General features: G+C 36.5%; 4 protein-coding genes across 6 annotated transcripts; 2 read left to right on the forward strand and 2 right to left on the reverse strand.

Moving 5' to 3' along the window:
* Positions 1-1,933: 1,933 nt before the first annotated feature.
* On the reverse strand, positions 1,934-3,855 carry LOC139817235 (odorant receptor 82a-like). The gene is made up of 5 exons (XM_071785164.1): positions 3,016-3,855; positions 2,666-2,765; positions 2,472-2,582; positions 2,206-2,361; positions 1,934-2,129 (listed from the first exon to the last, which is right to left on the reverse strand). The coding sequence occupies exons 1-5, from the start codon at positions 3,822-3,824 to the stop codon at positions 2,067-2,069; spliced, it is 1,239 nt and encodes a 412-aa protein (XP_071641265.1). The 5' UTR covers positions 3,825-3,855; the 3' UTR covers positions 1,934-2,066.
* Positions 3,856-4,843: 988 nt separating this feature from the next.
* On the reverse strand, positions 4,844-6,984 carry LOC139817240 (odorant receptor 43a). The gene is made up of 5 exons (XM_071785171.1): positions 5,948-6,984; positions 5,663-5,762; positions 5,475-5,585; positions 5,135-5,290; positions 4,844-5,065 (listed from the first exon to the last, which is right to left on the reverse strand). The coding sequence occupies exons 1-5, from the start codon at positions 6,745-6,747 to the stop codon at positions 5,012-5,014; spliced, it is 1,221 nt and encodes a 406-aa protein (XP_071641272.1). The 5' UTR covers positions 6,748-6,984; the 3' UTR covers positions 4,844-5,011.
* Positions 6,741-9,894, forward strand: LOC139817267 (aquaporin AQPAn.G). Of its 2 annotated transcripts, XM_071785221.1 has the most exons (7): positions 6,741-6,873; positions 6,971-7,082; positions 7,460-7,635; positions 8,009-8,152; positions 8,237-8,470; positions 8,725-8,805; positions 9,276-9,894. In XM_071785221.1, the coding sequence occupies exons 1-7, from the start codon at positions 6,784-6,786 to the stop codon at positions 9,363-9,365; spliced, it is 927 nt and encodes a 308-aa protein (XP_071641322.1). In that variant the 5' UTR covers positions 6,741-6,783; the 3' UTR covers positions 9,366-9,894. The 2 variants fall into 2 exon arrangements, with proteins under 2 accessions (XP_071641322.1, XP_071641323.1); XM_071785222.1 differs by lacking the exons at positions 6,741-6,873; positions 6,971-7,082 and adding an exon at positions 7,255-7,396.
* A 113-nt stretch (positions 9,895-10,007) lies between these two features.
* LOC139817210 (uncharacterized) lies at positions 10,008-16,864 on the forward strand. 2 transcript variants are annotated; one of them, XR_011733161.1, is made up of 6 exons: positions 10,008-12,035; positions 14,334-14,509; positions 14,881-15,024; positions 15,101-15,334; positions 15,610-15,677; positions 16,137-16,316. XR_011733161.1 is itself a non-coding variant. In XM_071785110.1 (6 exons), the coding sequence occupies exons 1-6, from the start codon at positions 10,751-10,753 to the stop codon at positions 16,251-16,253; spliced, it is 2,037 nt and encodes a 678-aa protein (XP_071641211.1). In that variant the 5' UTR covers positions 10,008-10,750; the 3' UTR covers positions 16,254-16,864. The 2 variants fall into 2 exon arrangements, 1 of the variants encoding a protein (XP_071641211.1); XM_071785110.1 differs by having other exon boundaries at positions 15,597-15,677; positions 16,137-16,864.
* The last annotated feature ends 701 nt before the right edge of the window (positions 16,865-17,565 follow it).

Here is a 17,565-nt window from a genome sequence, read left to right on the forward strand (position 1 = left end):
AGTGAGCTATCGTCTATCTTGTTCGATATGAAGCTTATATTTTTTTGCTTTAAGCGCGGGCAACGTTTCGTATAATGTCAGAAGCGAGAGTGTTCGCAAGAGCGATCTGAGCAATGACTCTGATCGACAGATCGTCAATAACGACCTCCCATATTCCAAAAATAGCCGAAATTTCACGTATAGAAATATGATTGTCATATATAGACCGTTACCGAATATATAATACAAATACATTAAGGACAGTAATACGAAACATATACGATAAAACGAAATACTTACTTTTGTATTCTTATTTGATGTTTGATTGCCAGTTTTGTGCTGACATTTCGCTTCCCAAATTTGCTCTCGTCGACAATTAAGGCTCTCTATCAATCGCATCAGGATCTCCATCTGCGCGTATGCATAGATCAGGAAACGTCATGGAAGATGGTGGCGAAACTGCAAATTGTCACATGTGGTCGTCTACATGACGAAACCTCAAAGAATTTGCTGGAAAAACACGAGTTTGTAGGTATAACTATTTCGCAAATCAAAGAAAACTTAATAATAATTCGAACAAGTGTCTAATCGTGCTATATTCTCATCGATAGATACTTCCTCTCGACAGCGGCACCACCGTGTTATGAGATAGTTCACCGCAATACACGAACGTGAAGCACAAGACGAATAATCGTCTCCTGGTACCTTTGCTCAAGCTTTGCTCAGCAAATTATTTTTCGAGCGTCACCGATGGCTACTGTTCCCCGATCTTTCTCGATGTGCTGCAGGCAGCTTCTGATATCACACTCGTGAATAAATACTGTACTTAGTGATTGCTATGATCGAATACAAGATCGATGGTATCATTTTTAGTTTCTCGCAAGATTCGTCATCGATGACTACGTAATAAAGATCACCCGATACAATGTAGCAATAGAGAATTAGCAGATAACAGACAATCACAAGAAAAATATTTGTGAGACGGCCAGGTACTGAGTAATGGTGCAACAAAATTATTTTCAGATCTGTATTTAAATTTTTAGATACTTCAGTAAAACCGTTCTTTCCGTGTGCGATTTTCTACCACGAGGCATGCGCGGCCCGTTCGATGAACTCTCCTCCGCGTCTTCGCCGCGTAAAAGCTGCGACGACTTTGATAACTCGTAATTTGCATTTTCTAATGTATCGGTTAAGTTTCATGGGGCAAAAAACAGCAGCTGCGGTTGGAACAAATCGGAAAGGGGTGAGCGAGGACGTCGTGGTCACCACGATGACGTGGTGAAAACTTTTGTCCGAGGATAACCGTAAAGTTACTGACAATACGTAATTCTAATATTTTCCTGGAAAAATTCTACATTAAACGTAAAAGTTTTTTTTTGCCCGTCATAAATTATAGGAAGATCCAGGTTCAAAAAGTTAAATCAAAAAGGAGAGTAAAAAGTTATTATATAGTTTTCACTGTTCATAACGGAACGTATTCCTCGAATAAGTTTTGTAGAACCTTCTGATGGGGTAGAAAAAAGAGCGCAGTTTTGAAAACAGAGGGGACACTAATGATGCTTTGAGGAACTTTAAAATGGAGGGGACTTGCAATGTAAAACGTCGAGTCTGCCATAAAATCATAGTTTGCATCTGATTGCGTTTCTTTCTGCGAAAAGGGAGAACCGTGGAAGCTGAGTGTTTTTGCATGGTGATATCAACTAATAATAATAGCATTAAATACTTTACTGCGTACGGTATAAGTAATTAATAAATATATTATTTAATGTAACTGTAAATATAAAAGTAAAAATAAATTAAAAGTATATTAAATATGCATCCAAATAACGAGCATTAATGTTGTTATAATGACTGACCTAGAAATAGTCTTAATGTTGTTTTAATCAATTGCTAGTGAATTAGTAATGCAACTGATTCACCGTTTGATCCGTAAATGTCGCCGTAAATGAACGTCGCTAAATGATAAATACGAGTAAAGAGAAATGATGAATATAATATTTTATATTTGTGATTTAGCAGGTAGGAAATTAATATATATTTTGAGCAAGACAAAGAATTCATATTTCAGTGAATGGCATTTGGAATAATCATACGTTTTGCGTCGTAACCATTCGAATAAAATTTAAATACACCATTGACGTCTTGCATACCTGTAAACATTTGTGAACGTTAATCAAACAATATGCTTAATATCCAGATTAATACAACGGAAGAAATTACACTTACGTCGCAAAAGCTTTGGAGAGAAATATCGAACATTTTAGCAGCTGTCAAAGTTGACGGACGGGTCGATCTGATCATCACCATAATTAAGCTATTCACGTTTTTCGTTGGTACCGTGTACCAATCGATGTAATATGAGGCATCTCCAATCTTTACACTCTTCAAGACAAAAAGTTAAATATGAATCTCGAGCTCAATGCTTAATAATTAAACTAACTAATTAATTTTTAATTAAAATTGATTACTTATTTGTTTTAAATTAAATGTACCTCTTCCTTAAGACGATCACCGATACTTGATAAGGTAAAGACATTCACAACAATCGAAATGACTAATATAAAATATATAATCACGCCGAATAATTGATTGTCTTCCCATTCCTTGAAGAAATTTATGTAGAAAAAGAAATTTTTTTTAAATAAATCATTCTTTTTCAAGATTATATGAGAATATATCAAAATACCTTGAGTACTCCATATTCAAGAAAACATATGATAATAGTACATCCAACCATCTCTGATAGAAAGACGAAATTTAATGAATTTTCGATCATCTCAACATACCTGTAATAAGTATTATCATGGAATCAAAATAAATGTAATTAAATTATAAATCGGAGTAATCGCAAATAAATATGGCGATACGTATACAATGAAGATGTATTATTTAACGCCATTCAAAACGATATTTAAAGTAAAATAATAAATAAAATAGTAAAAATAAAATTTAGATTTGTTTTCTCTCTTTTTTATACCAATAAATTGATATTATTGGCGACACAATTGCTGAAAAATTCACAATTTCCTTTCCGACCTGAGAGCTTGCATGTGGTGCGTAATTATCCAACCAAATCGTTCGTGAAAATCATCAGTTCCGCCGATCAGCAATCTTTCCATGTGTCTGCGGGCGATCTCGAACAAGCAGCAGGCATGCATCACGCAGCTGGAGATTAAGCTGTAAACGCCGCAGTTTGTGGACAGAATGAGGGTGCTGAATATAATCTGAGCGACGAAGAGGATCTCGTAGAACGGTGAGTCTTCCACCACGAAGAAGACGTAGTCGCTAAGATAGGGTAAAGGCAAATGCGTCGTGTTGTCCTGCTTGACAACTTTATCCGCCACCAGCGGCATAATTATGTGATAAGGCAGCGCGCCACCGTACAGCAATCCCAAATATATAATCGTGAATTGCCTGCCGACCCTGGCGCTCTTCACCATCACCAATCGATCCTCCTCGCTCTCCACGTCTCTGTACTGAATCTCCATCTCCTGCAGGCAGCACTTGATGTCGTTTCTGTTGATGATCATCGTCCAGAACTTGATGATACCCAACAGGCTGAACACCTGAGCGGCTATGACCTTCATGTATTTGGTCAGGTCCTCCGCGTCGAAGAAAGTATAGATGACGTGTGGGACGAGCAGAAAACACATTAAGCAAAATACGACGCTCGTCTGGAAAATATGTTTGATTCTATCCATCGTGGAGTCGTCCGCATAAAGTGGCCAGACGCCGACAGGCGTCAAGAGAATTTTAGCGACTCTCACCACGTACTCCGCGTCCGATCTGTAGTCGAAGTTTCGGAATAGCGCGCGGTCGTCGGCCAGCGACATGTCCGCGATCATCGTTTTTACAATTATATTCGCTTCGCACGTTTGATTCCCGACTGACCGCAACAAAGTGGTGGCCGTGGGATCGTTGATCGGGCAGCGCCCGAGTTAACCGTGGGCGCTTGCGTGTGAGAAGTTCGCCTCTTCGTGGCAACTTTCAGCAAGGGGCTATTCTTCTGAGAATCACCGCAACTTCCATTAGAGAAAAAAATACGTATCATTTCGTTGACTACGCAGGCGCTATCGAGATTCGCGAAGACGGAGGTTTACTTTGTCGAGCGACGTCGCGTCGAGGACAAAAGTGTACGGTGTTCAGAAGGATGAATATTTCTGTGCTTCAGCAATTTAAGGAAATTTATTTTGAAATGTCTGCCGGGTGTGTTTGCTGCAATGATATCAGTTGTAAATTGACCATATCTAGCATTCTCCTAACACATTGAGGATATAAATCGAGTGTTTTAGTTATAAAAATATTTAATTATAATGCAAATTTATTATAAAATATTATGATAAATTCTTAGAACTAAATAGTATTTTCGTGATAGCAAATAATGTGCAATTCTCTATGCATTTCCTAATCTTGATATACAAAAAAATAAATACATTATACAGATCTCTTAATAATTGATATTTGCAGATATATCTATATAAGTTTATGATAAATTCAACTGTGGTTTCTCTACTTCAACATTTTCAACAATGTCAAGCCATTTGGTAAGTCATTTTATTGAAACGTTCTTTGCAAGCAAACTGCGCCCGACAATTTAGGATGATTGTAGAACACGCCGCAGTCTCGTATTACTCACGATTTGTGTTTTATAAAACTCGAGAAAAGGAAGAAGTTTCGAAAAGGGAAAAATAATGATAATCGCAATAAAAGTTCAAAACAAAGAATACGCACATATTACTTATACAATATTGCGAACTTAGGCGTATAACTCAGAGAGTAATTTAAAATAATTCTTTTCGGGGAAGAGGCAAAACTGAGGACGAAGACACTGTATATGAAAATTGCATGACGTGTGCTATTCGGATTACTGTAGTAATACGATTTATTGTTCGACAGAGAGGTGATTGTTTAGCTGATATTTGATAAAAAGAGTAAGTGAGATATATCATATATCTTACAAAGTGACGGTAGCTTAGCATTTCTTATACATAGGCGTTCGATAGTTTATATATATAGGATATAACTCCAGAGTTTATGTAGTCATCGCTCGTATAAAATTAAAGTACGCCGCTGACGTTTTGCACACCTGAAACGCGCATAATACATATAGCAAATATTATTTGTATCAATTGTTAGATAAACATTAAATAATTACCTCGCAGAATCCTTGAAGGGAGAGATCGAATATTTTTGCGGCCGTCAAGGTTGATGGGCGGTTTGATCTGAGCATCACCAGAATTAAATCCCTCACGATTTTTGTTGGCAAATCATACCAATCGATAGAATACGACGATTCTCCTACTTTCTCGCTCTTCGTAAAAAGAAGAAATAAATCGATCGATCGATTAATTAATTACATTAATTTTATTATGCTTAGAATTCAAGCTCAATCGATTTTTATGGAAAATTTTTATTTATTTGTAATTGCGATGGATACGTATTACGAAATATTTTATAAATTATGAATTATCTAGTACACAAATTGCGGAATGTACCTCTTCTTTAAGGCGATCACCGATAGCTGATATAATATAAACGTTCACAAATATTGATGTCATTAGAACGAAGTATGTGCCCATAGGTAAAATCTTTCCGTCTTCCCATTCCTGAAATAAGTTTGCATAAACGTAGATTTGAATTTCATCCTGCATTTTGTTCTAATAATTCTTATTAATGAAAATACCTTCAGAACTCCGAATTCTAGAAAGCATATAATAATAGTGCATCCAACCATCTCGCATAAAAAGACAATGTTTAATGATTTCTCAATCATCTCCGCGAATCTGTAATGTATTTCATTACTCAGTGAACGTAAATAAAACTGATGTAAATTACGTAAACGCGTTTTTCTGTCTTTATCTTAGTTACTAATAGCATATTAATGCATATTGCATGCGATTTAATTGAAAATACGATTGGGGAAATTTACAGAGACACCAACGTAAGGCGCAAATAAAGACTTTTTCACCTGATGGCTCGCATATGGTGTTCGATTATTCCTCCGAGTCGCTCGTGGAGATCGTCGACCCCGCCGCTGAGGACCGTCTCCATCTGCCTGCGTACGACCTCGAACAAACAGCAACTGTGCATCACGCAGCTGGCAATTAAGCTGTAAACGCCGGTGTTGGTGGAGAGGAGGATGCTGCTGATCAGGATCTGCGAGACGAAGACAATCTCATAGAACGGCGTTGGAAAGTCCTCCACCACGAAGAAGATGTAGTCGCTGAGGTACGGCAGGGGTATTAGCGTCGTGTTGTCTTCCTTGATGATTCTGTCCTCTAGTAGCGGCATAATTATATGATAGGGCAACGCGCCGCCGTACGATAGCCCCAGGTACGTCACCGTGAAGAGTCTGCCGATCTTGGCGCTCTTCGTCATCACCAAGCGATCCTCTTCGCACTCCACGTCCCTGTATTGAATCTCCATCTGTTGCAGGCAGTCTCTAATCCCATCTCTGTTGATGATCATCGTCCAGAATTTGATGATGGCGAGCAGGCTGAACACTTGGGCGGCTATGACCTTCATGTATTTGGTCAGGTCCTCTGCGTCGAAGAAGGTGTATATGACGTGCGGGACGAGCAGAAAGCACATCAGACAGAATATCAAGGTTGTCTGGAGGTGATTCTTGATCTTGTCGGTTTTGGAGTTGCCTCGATAGAGCGGCCAGATACCGACGGGCGTTAACAGAGTCTTGGCCACCTTCACCACGTACTCCGTGTCGGCCTTATAATTGTGATTGCGAAATAGCGTAAAGGGTTGCGTCGACATCGCTCGCGGAATTTCTAGTTCGCAATTTGTTTTTATATGGATTATAGACGATGCGCGAATATTCCCCCAACGACTGAGACGGACACGAGCGTGCCCCGGCCGCGGGAGCCAACCGCGGGCACTTGCGTGCGTAATTCATATCTCTTATAGCGATGATTTTCTGCGGGCAATCTGCGAGAATCGTTGAAAGTTTTAATGGCGAGGAAAACGCATGCAATTTCAGCGGCAACGCATGCGCTGTGACGGTGGTAGCTTCAGACTCTCCGAGTCGGAGCTTTATTCTTCCACGACGGCTGAAGGAGTAGAGTTCTTTCCAGAGAATGGTCACCCGGAATGTAAGTAGACTCGTGCAAATTAAAAACCAGGCTTTGACCTCGGGAGTTATTAGATAATAAACGTATTATCAGTATTATTGATTTGGATTTAAAATTGATCATTTATATATCTACCAAAGTTCGAAGAAATTATATAATATCGCGAATGTGCATATCTTCTCAGTATATGCAGTGATTCAAGAAGCACTTAACGTATCTATCGATAAGATGTCGCATCATTTTTTTTAATATCTTGTACGAAGAATGCGACGCGCAGCGCAACGATTTGCGCAGATCGCGTCAGTGAACTCGAATCATCATGTCGGACGATCAAGGTAGTGAGTGTTTAACATTAAGATTCAGATAAACGTCAAAATATGCTTGTGCAATTTTTACAGGCGGAATATGGCAGATGCAGAAAAACACGATTACGATGTTCGTGGCGGAGATCATTGGCACTGCTGTCCTCTTGTTCATCGGTTGCATGGGAAGTATCGGCGGATTGGGATCCGCGCCGCCTCCGCCGCTGCAACCGGCGCTCACCTTCGGTCTGACGGTGAATCTCATAATTATGGTACGTATTGTCGAATACTTGATTCCTCAAAACGATAGAAATATTCTTTTTTGCTGAATATATTTAATAAACACAATTTACTAAAATACGTATAATGTACACTTGTTTTATGATACGGATTTTGTAATGTATACATATAATGCCAAGTTTGTATATTTGATACTTATTACTACATTTTATACTTATTACTTGTAATGCATAATATATATGTATTTTTCATTCATATGCGATATAAGTTTCATAAAACTTGCAATATTGATGAAGTTAAATTTTGCTGATTGGAATTTATGAAAAACATATATTTTTACAAGGCATATAAAGTCTGGTTCATCGTGTTTCCACATACAAAATTTCAATCGCCGATATTTCTCAGATGATAGGTCACATAAGTGGCGCTCATCTTAATCCGGCTATCACCATCGGCGCGGTCATTATGGGCCTGAAGTCAATTCCGACCGGCGTGATTTACATCCTGGGACAATTTATCGGCGCCATCGGGGGATATGGAATTTTAAAAGTGCTGTTTTATTGTTTCGTTATTGTTACACGGTACACCCGATATTCGTGCGAACGATGATCTATTGATCTGGTATTCCCGCAGATGATAACGCCGGCGGAATTGTTCAACGATGGAAACCCGAACTCGACTGTCGGTGTTTGCATGACGGTCGTTCATCCGGGCATCAGCAACGTGCAGGCTTTATTAGTCGAGATGTTTTGCACGAGTTGCTTACTTTGCGCGTTTTGCGCCGCGTGTGATCCACGATGCGCTCATCTTTCGGACTCAGGCGCCCTCAAATTCGGCCTTTCAGTCACTACTCTTTCCTTCGCGGCGGTAAAAAAAAATTACTCTTAAACAACGCAATTTTCGTTATTATTGACATTAATATTACTTCAATGCATCAATTAGTCTTTTACTAGAAAAAATATATTCTGTGTACAGTCCAATAATTTTCAATGAGTTATCCTATACAGATGCCATTTTATAAGAAAAGAGAGTAACAAAGTACATAAAATTAACCAATAATCTTTTTACAGTGAAATATGCGATTGAAAAAATCAATAATTTATTCTTTTCTATCCCTTAAGGGTCCTTACACAGGGTGCAGTATGAATCCAGCGCGGACATTCGGGCCTGCATTTTGGAATAATGCTTGGAAGGATCATTGGGTAAGTTGAAAATGGAAATTCTGTTTTATATGACAATCTTGCTGTATTATAATATGAACGAAAATTTATTCCTAAGATTGTTAGACTTCTATTTTATAATAATAATGTCTTTTATTGTTTTATATAATCAACTCATAATCATTATTAATTATATGTACGATACATATTAGAAGTCCGATTACGTACGCACGAACGAACGCACAAGCAACTCGATTGTAGAGCACACATAACAAAATTATCTTTAATCAGCTTATATCAGCTTATTTAAACATCGCATATCGATTATTTTTTTCAGTTTTAATTCAGTGACAATGTTATTCCAAGATTAAACTATATAGAATATAATATTTTGTATAAGGATAAAAGTATATCCGAACAATAATTAATATAAAATATGAAAATAATGTTCTTTTATCATTAATTTATTTTTCTTTTTAAATTTCTATCAAATTTTTTGTTTGTCCAATTAGATTTACTGGGTTGGTCCTATTTCGGGAGCTTTACTTGGAACATATGCCTATCACCTGCTGTTTGCAGAAAAACGGCAAAGCAAGAAATAATCTATTCATTTAACTGATAAAAAGCTTAACGTACAGATACATTTGAATAGTGCAATGTAATCATGTAATATAAATAACATACAGGCTTAATTTATTATATACCCAGTCTATAAATGAAAAGCTATAGTATAATAATCTAATTTTTAATATTTTACTTGATAAACAATTACATAATATAGATTATCATCTATTGGTCATGTTTTCTTTTAAGTAACTTTCAGTTGTACTAGGATGGCAGATGTATAATTCGACGATTTTTTCTCATATTTCTAATATTTGTAAAAACAATTCATTTATTGCTATTAACCGATAAAAGACATTAATAATATGATACAAATTCATTTTTTAACAAAGAAGCCTAATGTATAAATAAATTATTTGCAATATAACTATTTGATATCGATTGTGGTACATGAATCGGCTGTAAACAAAGAAGATCTGCGCCGTATAAGTTGCGCAATGTTCCTATTATATATTTGTTAGATAGAAAAAAGTTAATAAATATATTAATTTTTAAAAGTTAAATATATATTAATTTTTGAGTTTATTTTTCTACTTTCTTCAATAGTACATCCATCATGTTTGGAGGTACAATTCCCTTCGCCACTTAAAAATAGAATATCCGAGTGGGTAAAATCTAAAAAGGTCGCAGTGCATCTTGGATTCTTCGAGAATATTAAAAGATCCCATGCTGAGTTTTGCAGTATTTTTATCTCATTATTTTTAGAATTTTGTTTCTTCTTTCGAAGCAAAGGCCTAAAAGCTGAAGCTTAAAGCTTACATGTATATATACAAAGACACTCGATTTTATTTGCTGTGACGTTTGACTTTTCTATTGTGAAATATTTCTATTGTAAATAAGAATACAGAAAATTCTATTTATATGTTTCTGTTATCATTTCCACATAAATTCGCATAAATAACGTAGCGCGCACGACTAGTGGGACGCCGTGTTATGTAAAGTTCGCTAGTGAGAGTTGCGTAGAGACGGAGACAAGAGAGGAGAGATGTAAACGGCCAGAATAAATAATATGTTTTAAAAACGAGCTGCGTGTGTAATTAATTCCCCGTTGTAGCAAGCCTGCTACAATTTCAGAAGTGGAATCTCTCAAAGTCCCGTATAAAGAATTTTGCCGAGTGTTACATAACGTGTGCGCGAGACTAGACGGGAGTGACGGATATCGGTTCGGAAGATTGCAGAAGAAGAGATAGGTTTTCCGCTGGAAGATTATCGCATTGCTGTGTGCGTGTGAGTGTGATACGTGTGAAATCTCGCTCTGCTGTGTGCGTGCGGGTGATATACGTATTCGGGGAAAATCAAGAGTTTTGAGTGCGTGCGAGAAGAAAGAAGAACGTACGAGCGTACCGGGAAGGCGCAAAGAAGGATGGATCCTCACTCATTTACGGTGATTCAATTAAAAAATATTCTACAGCGGTATGGTTTGGCTACTTCGGGAAGAAAAACCGAGCTTGTCTTGCGAATGCAACAACGTGATCCGACGGGAGCATGGATCGAGGAAGCGGCTAGAGCGGCTAGACAGGCTGACGTTGGTGAAGACGAAGATGACGCACAGGCGGATGACGTAGACGCTCAGGAACAAGAGGGAGCACAATCGTCGTTGAGAATGCAATCATTGTCAGGAAACGATTGGCGTCAAAGAGAAGCTGCATTAACGGTGAGAGAAAAAGCTCTTATGCAGAAGGAAATCGAGTTTTTGCGAAGGGAGAACGAGATGTTGCGGTCGTTTCCTAGAAGTATTTTCTCGACAGTATCAAAAACCACTATGAGCATTAAAAACATTAGTGAACTGCTTAGCGAATACCATGGTTCCAATGACGATTTTGAACGCTGGAAGGCTCAAGTTTATTTATTAAAAAATACTTATGAATTGGATGAGAATTCTGCCAAGATTTTGGTGGAGTCGAGACTTAAAGGAAAAGCACAGGAATGGTATTATTCCCTAGCTGATAATTCGATCTTGTTGGTAGACGAGCTTCTTGAGAAAATGGACGCCATGTTTAATCAACCACTGGGACGACTGGAGCGGAGACGACAATTTGAGGCCCGTAAATGGAAGAAGACTGAAACGTTTAGTGAGTACTGTCATGACAAGCTCATATTGGGAAATCGGGTTCCTATCGCAGAAGATAAGATGGTAGATTACATCATCGAAGGAATCCCGTCAGAAGATTTACGAAATCAAGCCCAGATGCATTCTTTCGAGACTGTGCCAGCGCTACTAAGAGGATTCCGAAAAATTAAATTAACAATGCTCGAAGCTGCCACGCCTCGTCGCGAGTATGTTGGAACTCTCTCTCAATACATCAAACCCAAGCTAGGAGTTCCTAAAACAGACAAGGAAAGTCCGAGCAAATCAGGAGTGTCGACGCGAGGAAGCAGCAAGTGTTACAACTATCAGGAAGTAGGCCATCTCGCCAAGAATTGTACTGCTAAGAAGGAAGACCACATTGATTCTAAGGAAACGACGCCAAAGGGAAGAACGACAGAACGCCAGGTTGGATTAATCGTTGATGACGGAAAGGAATCAGCTGAGGAGGAAACGAACTTGGACGATGAATCGGTATCTCATGAAGAGATTCACCTAGTGGATTTGCAGAGCGGACTCAGGGATGAGTTTAAAAAAGATGTGGATTTGAGTGTAAAGGGAGGTAACAACATTTCTTGTATTGCCAGGATAGATACCGGATGTCCCATAACGTTAAGCTTTGCAGATCTCGCTTTACGTTTGTATGTAAGAAAGTGTCAAACATATTATGGAATATCTTTTATGTCGTTTAATGTTCATCATGGACTTCTACACGTTGTATAAGATGTTAAGATTTTAGGTCCTCTTGAGTCATATTCTGCCTTCGCATATGAAAATAACATGCGTATTTTCACTATTTTCAGAAGATATTGCAGAAAACCTCACCTTCCTTTGCAACAGATTGCGCATAGGAAGGCTGAAGAGTCAAACTGCCATGATAGAAACTTAAACAGAAAATCACTTCGAGACCACCAAACTAACAAATTATTGACTGTTTGTAAAAAACACAACACTGGTCCAATTCTAAAAGAGATTTCTAGTGCACAGCAGTATTACCGAGTTACAGACACAGAGATTTACATTAGGTCTTCAATTTCACAATCACTGTTGCATGTTGAAAGATAGTTTTATTTGCATTATTGTGAATATTCTGACATTTCAAAGAACCTATTACTTGGTTGTTAAAAAATTTCGTCGTATTGATAGTTTTTACGACGTTGGAATTTCATGGACTTCTGTAGTGGTTTTCAAGTGTTCAATGTTGAGTCTCGAAACTCTTGCTGTGCCTACGAGTGCAATCGAAGTAAAATGCTACCAAATGCCTTATTGGCGAAGTGGCAATACTAATGAAGATTTCAGTAGTTCCGATGAAACATCAGGTGAACGTAATGATGAATTCATCATTACGACTTTAATATAATTATTCAAATGGTTTGTTGTAAATTTTTTTCTTCTTTTCGAATTTGTTGTTTCCATACTTCGTTATTAATATAATATTTTGAATATTACACATAATTAATATTTAAATACATTGAGAATCAGTTACATTTGAATCGATGCGATTATACAATTATTTCCGGTCAGCGTTAATTACCTGTACCCGAAATTTTGAAGCATCATTCTTTTACAGTGCCAGCATCTAAAAAGTTATTTCTGAAACGATTTTTGAATAGTAAACATGTGAAGTCACATTTTCCTTAGAAAATACGAACTAATAAGAAGAGATTCGAAGGTTTCGTCATGTTTTTAAACGTTTTGCATTATGGAGTTTTTCGCAATTCGTGAGTAGCCACTAAAAAACCCTAAAACATTGAATTTCAGAAAAATAGAAACTAATCGTTATACTTAATTCAGACTTTGGCAATTATAAGATGATTATTTTTTGAATGAGCCTGGAACCAACAGTATATAAGTCTCAGTTAATAATATCATCATTTTCTACCATTTTCTTGGCATTTAGCCGCCATTTAAATTCCGCCATTTTGAAATTTGATATTTTTAGTACAAATTCGTTACTATATAGGGACGAAGAAAACCCTGTACCACTGGATTTCATAATAAATCAACCGCTTTAGTACGCTCTAATAAGCGATATTGCTTTTCAATTTCTACAGGTTTTACCCGCCATATTGGGTCCGCCATATTGGTTTTTTAAAAGGCCGGAGTTAAAACGAAATGCATGTAGCTATAAAATGAGCCCTAAAAGGAATATTTCGATTGCCCCCATTTTTTGACAAAAGGGTGTCCGATTTGACAAAGAATATGCCCCATATCTATTTTCAAATATGTTTGTCTTTCTTATCATTTAAACTCAAGTTATATATGTATTTTCTTTCCATGCCGTTATTATTACACAAATCCAGCAAAGCTTGCCAATGCTGTGTCGACAAATCGTGTCGCTATTCGCTATGTGCCGGCAGAGCGTGCTCCAAACATGCACCTCACATGCCGACTCAACTGTTGCAAATATGCCGACACGCCTATGCGCAGATGTGAATGCGTTATGCTAGCACAGTGCCGACAGTTTGTTATCTGGGGCTTTACATCCACGACAACAACAGACGTCTCGTCTTTTGTCATCAGCCATATTCGGGATAAAATATAATCAGATAAGATATAATCGGATAAAATATAATTGGATCATCCGTCTATAAATTAACTTTGGTCGGATATCACTTCGGTTTGATCGGGTTTTCTTTCCGATCGAAAAGATCGGAAACATCCGTCTGTTAATTTTCAGATGAATTATCCAATTATTTTAATCAGAAAAAGCCTGGATTTTTCTCTCAGTGTAGTATAATAGTAAACTCGACGGTCGCGTCAGTGAACTCGAATCATCATGTCAGACGATCAAGGTAGTGAATGTTTATAACATCAAGATTTAGATAAACGTCAAAATATGCTTGTGCGATTTTTGCAGGCGGAATATGGCAGATGCAGAAGAACACGATGACGATGTTCGTGGCGGAGATCATTGGCACTGCTATCCTCTTGTTCATCGGTTGCATGGGAAGTATCGGCGGATTGGGATTTACGCCGCCTCCGCCGCTGCAACCGGCCCTCACCTTCGGTCTGACGGTGAATCTCATAATTATGGTACGTATTATCGAATACTTGATTCCTCGAAACAATATGAATATTATTTTTTGCTAAATATAGTTAATAAACACAATTTATTAAAATACGTATATAATGTACACTTGTTTTATGATATGGATTTTGTAATGTACATAATGCCAAGTTTATATATGATACTTATATATTATTACATTTTATACTTATTACTTGTAATGCATAATATATGTATTTTTCATTTATATGCGATATAAGTTTGATAAAACTTGCAATATCGATGAAGTAAAATTTTGCTGATTGAAATTTATGAAAAACATATATTTTTACAAAGCATATAAAGTCTGGTTCATCGTGTTTCCACATACAAAATTTCAATCGCCGATATTTCTCAGATGATAGGTCACATAAGTGGCGCTCATCTTAATCCGGCTATCACCATCGGCGCGGTCATTATAGGCCTGAAGTCAATTCCGACCGGCGTGGTTTACATCCTGGGACAATTTATCGGCGCCACCGGGGGATATGGAATTTTAAAAGTACTGTTTTATTGTTTCGTTATTGTTACACGGTACACCCAATATTCGTGCGAACGATGATCTGGTATTCCCGCAGATGATAACGCCGGCGGAATTGTTCAACGATGGAAACCCGAACTCGACTGTCGGTGTTTGCATGACGGTCGTTCATCCGGGGATCAGCAACTGGCAGGCTTTATTAATCGAGGTGTTTTGCACGAGTTGCTTACTTTGCGCGTTTTGCGCCGCGTGTGATCCACGATGCGCTCACCTTTCGGACTCAGGCGCCCTCAAATTCGGCCTTTCGATCGCTACCCTTTCCTTCGCAGCGGTAAAAAAAATTACTCTTAAACAACGAAATTTTCTTTATTATTAACATTAGTATTACTTCAATGCATCAATTATTCTTTTACTGGAAAAAATATATTCTGTATATACAGTCCAATAATTTTCAATGAAATTTGTTATCCTATACAGATGCCATTTTATATAAGAAAGGAAAGTAACAAAGTACATAAAATTAACCAATAATCTTTTTACAGTAAAATATGCGATTGAAAAAGTCAATAATTTATTCTTTTCTATCTTTTGAGGGTCCTTACACAGGGTGCAGTATGAATCCAGTGCGGACATTCGGTCCTGCATTTTGGAATAATGCTTGGAAGGATCATTGGGTAAGTTGAAAATGGAAACTCTGTTTTATATGACAATCTTGCTGTATTATAATATGAACGAAAATTTATTCCTAAGATTGTCAGACTCCGATTTTATAATATGATAGTGTATTTTATTTTTTCATATAATTAACTCACAATCAGATTATGTACGATACATAGAAATCCGATTACGTTAACAAACGCGCAAGCAACTCGATTGTAGCACACATAACAAAATTATTTTAACGATATATCAGCTTATTTAAACATCGCATATCGATGATTTTTTTTCAGTTTTAATTCAATGGCAATATCATTCCGAGATTAAACTATGTAGAATATAATATTTTGTATAAGAATGAAACGTATATATCCGAACAATAGTTACTATAAAATATAAAAATAATGTTCTTTTATCTTTAATTTATTTTTTTTTAATTTCTATCAAATTGTTTAATTTTTTGTTTGTCCAATTAGATTTATTGGGTTGGTCCTATTTCGGGAGCTTTACTTGGAACATATGCCTATCACCTGCTGTTTGCAGAAAAACGACAAAGCAAGAAAGAATCTAATGATAAAAAGCTTAACGTGTAGATACATTTGAATAGTGCAATGTAATTATGTAATATAAATAACATACAGGTTTAATTTATTATATATCCAGTCTATAAATGAAACTATATAGTATATATAATAATTTAATTTTTAATATTTTACTTGATAAACAATTACATAATTATAGATTATCATCTACTGGTCATGTTTTCTTCTAAGTAACTTCCAGTTGTGCTAGATGGCAGATGTATATTTCGACGATAATCTTAATATAATGACTTTTTCTCATTTATTTAACATTTAATATTGGATCCGTCTAAAAATTAAAAATTGTTGAATGTGATCATACACATTTTAATATAATATAATTCCAGTTTTTTCTCATATTTCTAATATTTCTAAAAACAATTTATTTATTGCTATTAACCGATAAAAGACATTAATATTATAATATGATACAAATTCTTTTTTTTTAACAACGAAGCCTATTCTATAAATAAATGATTTGCACTATAACTACTTGATATCGATTGTGGTACATGAATCGGCTGTAGACAAAGAAGATCTGCGCCGTGTAAGTTGCGCAATGTTCCTATTATATTTGTTAGATTATAGAAAAAAGTTAATAAATATAAAAATTTTTAAGTTTATTTTTCTACTTTCTTCAATAGTACATCCATCATGTTTGGAGATACAATTCCCTTCGCCACTTAAAAATAGAATATCCGAGTGGGTAAAATCTAATAAGGTCGCAGTGCATCTTGGATGCTTCGAGAATATTAAAAGATCTCACGCTGAGTTGTGCATTATTTTTATCTCATTATTTTTAGAATTCTGTTTCTTCCCTCGAAGCAAAGGTCTAAAAGCTGAAGCTTAAAGCTTACATGTATATATACAGAGACACTCGATTATTATTCGCTGTGACGTTTGATTTTTCTATTGTGAAACATTTCTATTGTAAATAAGAATACAGAAAATTCTATTTATATATTTCTGTTATCATTTCCACATAAATTCGCATAAGATAATGTTACAAACTAATAGTAATGAAAAATTCAAATTTTTCTTAAACCTATTATTTGTTATTACATTTTACTCCTGTTCAGATGAGTACAAATGTATTCATGCAATATAGCGAAACAAATCAGCGCTAATTATACTTCAAGTTAATTCTTACCAACTAAAATAATATATAGTCTAAATCTCTAAACTGTTAATTTAATTCAATTTTAAGGAAAGTAACGTAGTTTTGACTTGGTAATATTTTGCGAATAAAGATCTCCGACGGTTCGCACGACGATCCCTGCGTAATCCCGGCATGGCAGCTCTCACAGGATTGCGCAATTTCTTC

The sequence above is a fragment of the Temnothorax longispinosus genome, chromosome 8 (assembly GCF_030848805.1).
Source record: "Temnothorax longispinosus isolate EJ_2023e chromosome 8, Tlon_JGU_v1, whole genome shotgun sequence".
NCBI lineage: Eukaryota > Metazoa > Arthropoda > Insecta > Hymenoptera > Formicidae > Temnothorax > Temnothorax longispinosus.

What these genes read in the sequence shown, in the direction of transcription:
- LOC139817235 (XM_071785164.1), bottom strand. Translation starts at nt 3,824, where the DNA reads ATGATCGCGGACATGTCGCTGGCCGACGACCGCGCGCTATTCCGAAAC. An exon ending in TTGAATATGGAGTACTCAAG is followed by an intron (nt 2,583 to 2,665) that starts GTATTTTGATAT and finishes AATTTCTTCAAG; the next exon opens with GAATGGGAAGACAATCAATT. An exon ending in GTGATCGTCTTAAGGAAGAG is followed by an intron (nt 2,362 to 2,471) that starts GTACATTTAATT and finishes TTTGTCTTGAAG; the next exon opens with AGTGTAAAGATTGGAGATGC.
- LOC139817240 (XM_071785171.1), bottom strand. Translation starts at nt 6,747, where the DNA reads ATGTCGACGCAACCCTTTACGCTATTTCGCAATCACAATTATAAGGCC. An exon ending in CACCATATGCGAGCCATCAG is followed by an intron (nt 5,763 to 5,947) that starts GTGAAAAAGTCT and finishes AATACATTACAG; the next exon opens with ATTCGCGGAGATGATTGAGA. An exon ending in TAGAATTCGGAGTTCTGAAG is followed by an intron (nt 5,586 to 5,662) that starts GTATTTTCATTA and finishes AACTTATTTCAG; the next exon opens with GAATGGGAAGACGGAAAGAT.
- LOC139817267 (XM_071785221.1), top strand. Translation starts at nt 6,784, where the DNA reads ATGGATTATAGACGATGCGCGAATATTCCCCCAACGACTGAGACGGAC. An exon ending in AGAGAATGGTCACCCGGAAT is followed by an intron (nt 7,083 to 7,459) that starts GTAAGTAGACTC and finishes CAATTTTTACAG; the next exon opens with GCGGAATATGGCAGATGCAG. An exon ending in CGGTGAATCTCATAATTATG is followed by an intron (nt 7,636 to 8,008) that starts GTACGTATTGTC and finishes GATATTTCTCAG; the next exon opens with ATGATAGGTCACATAAGTGG.
- LOC139817210 (XM_071785110.1), top strand. Translation starts at nt 10,751, where the DNA reads ATGGATCCTCACTCATTTACGGTGATTCAATTAAAAAATATTCTACAG. An exon ending in CTACCCTTTCCTTCGCAGCG is followed by an intron (nt 15,335 to 15,596) that starts GTAAAAAAAATT and finishes CTATCTTTTGAG; the next exon opens with GGTCCTTACACAGGGTGCAG. An exon ending in ATGCTTGGAAGGATCATTGG is followed by an intron (nt 15,678 to 16,136) that starts GTAAGTTGAAAA and finishes TTGTCCAATTAG; the next exon opens with ATTTATTGGGTTGGTCCTAT.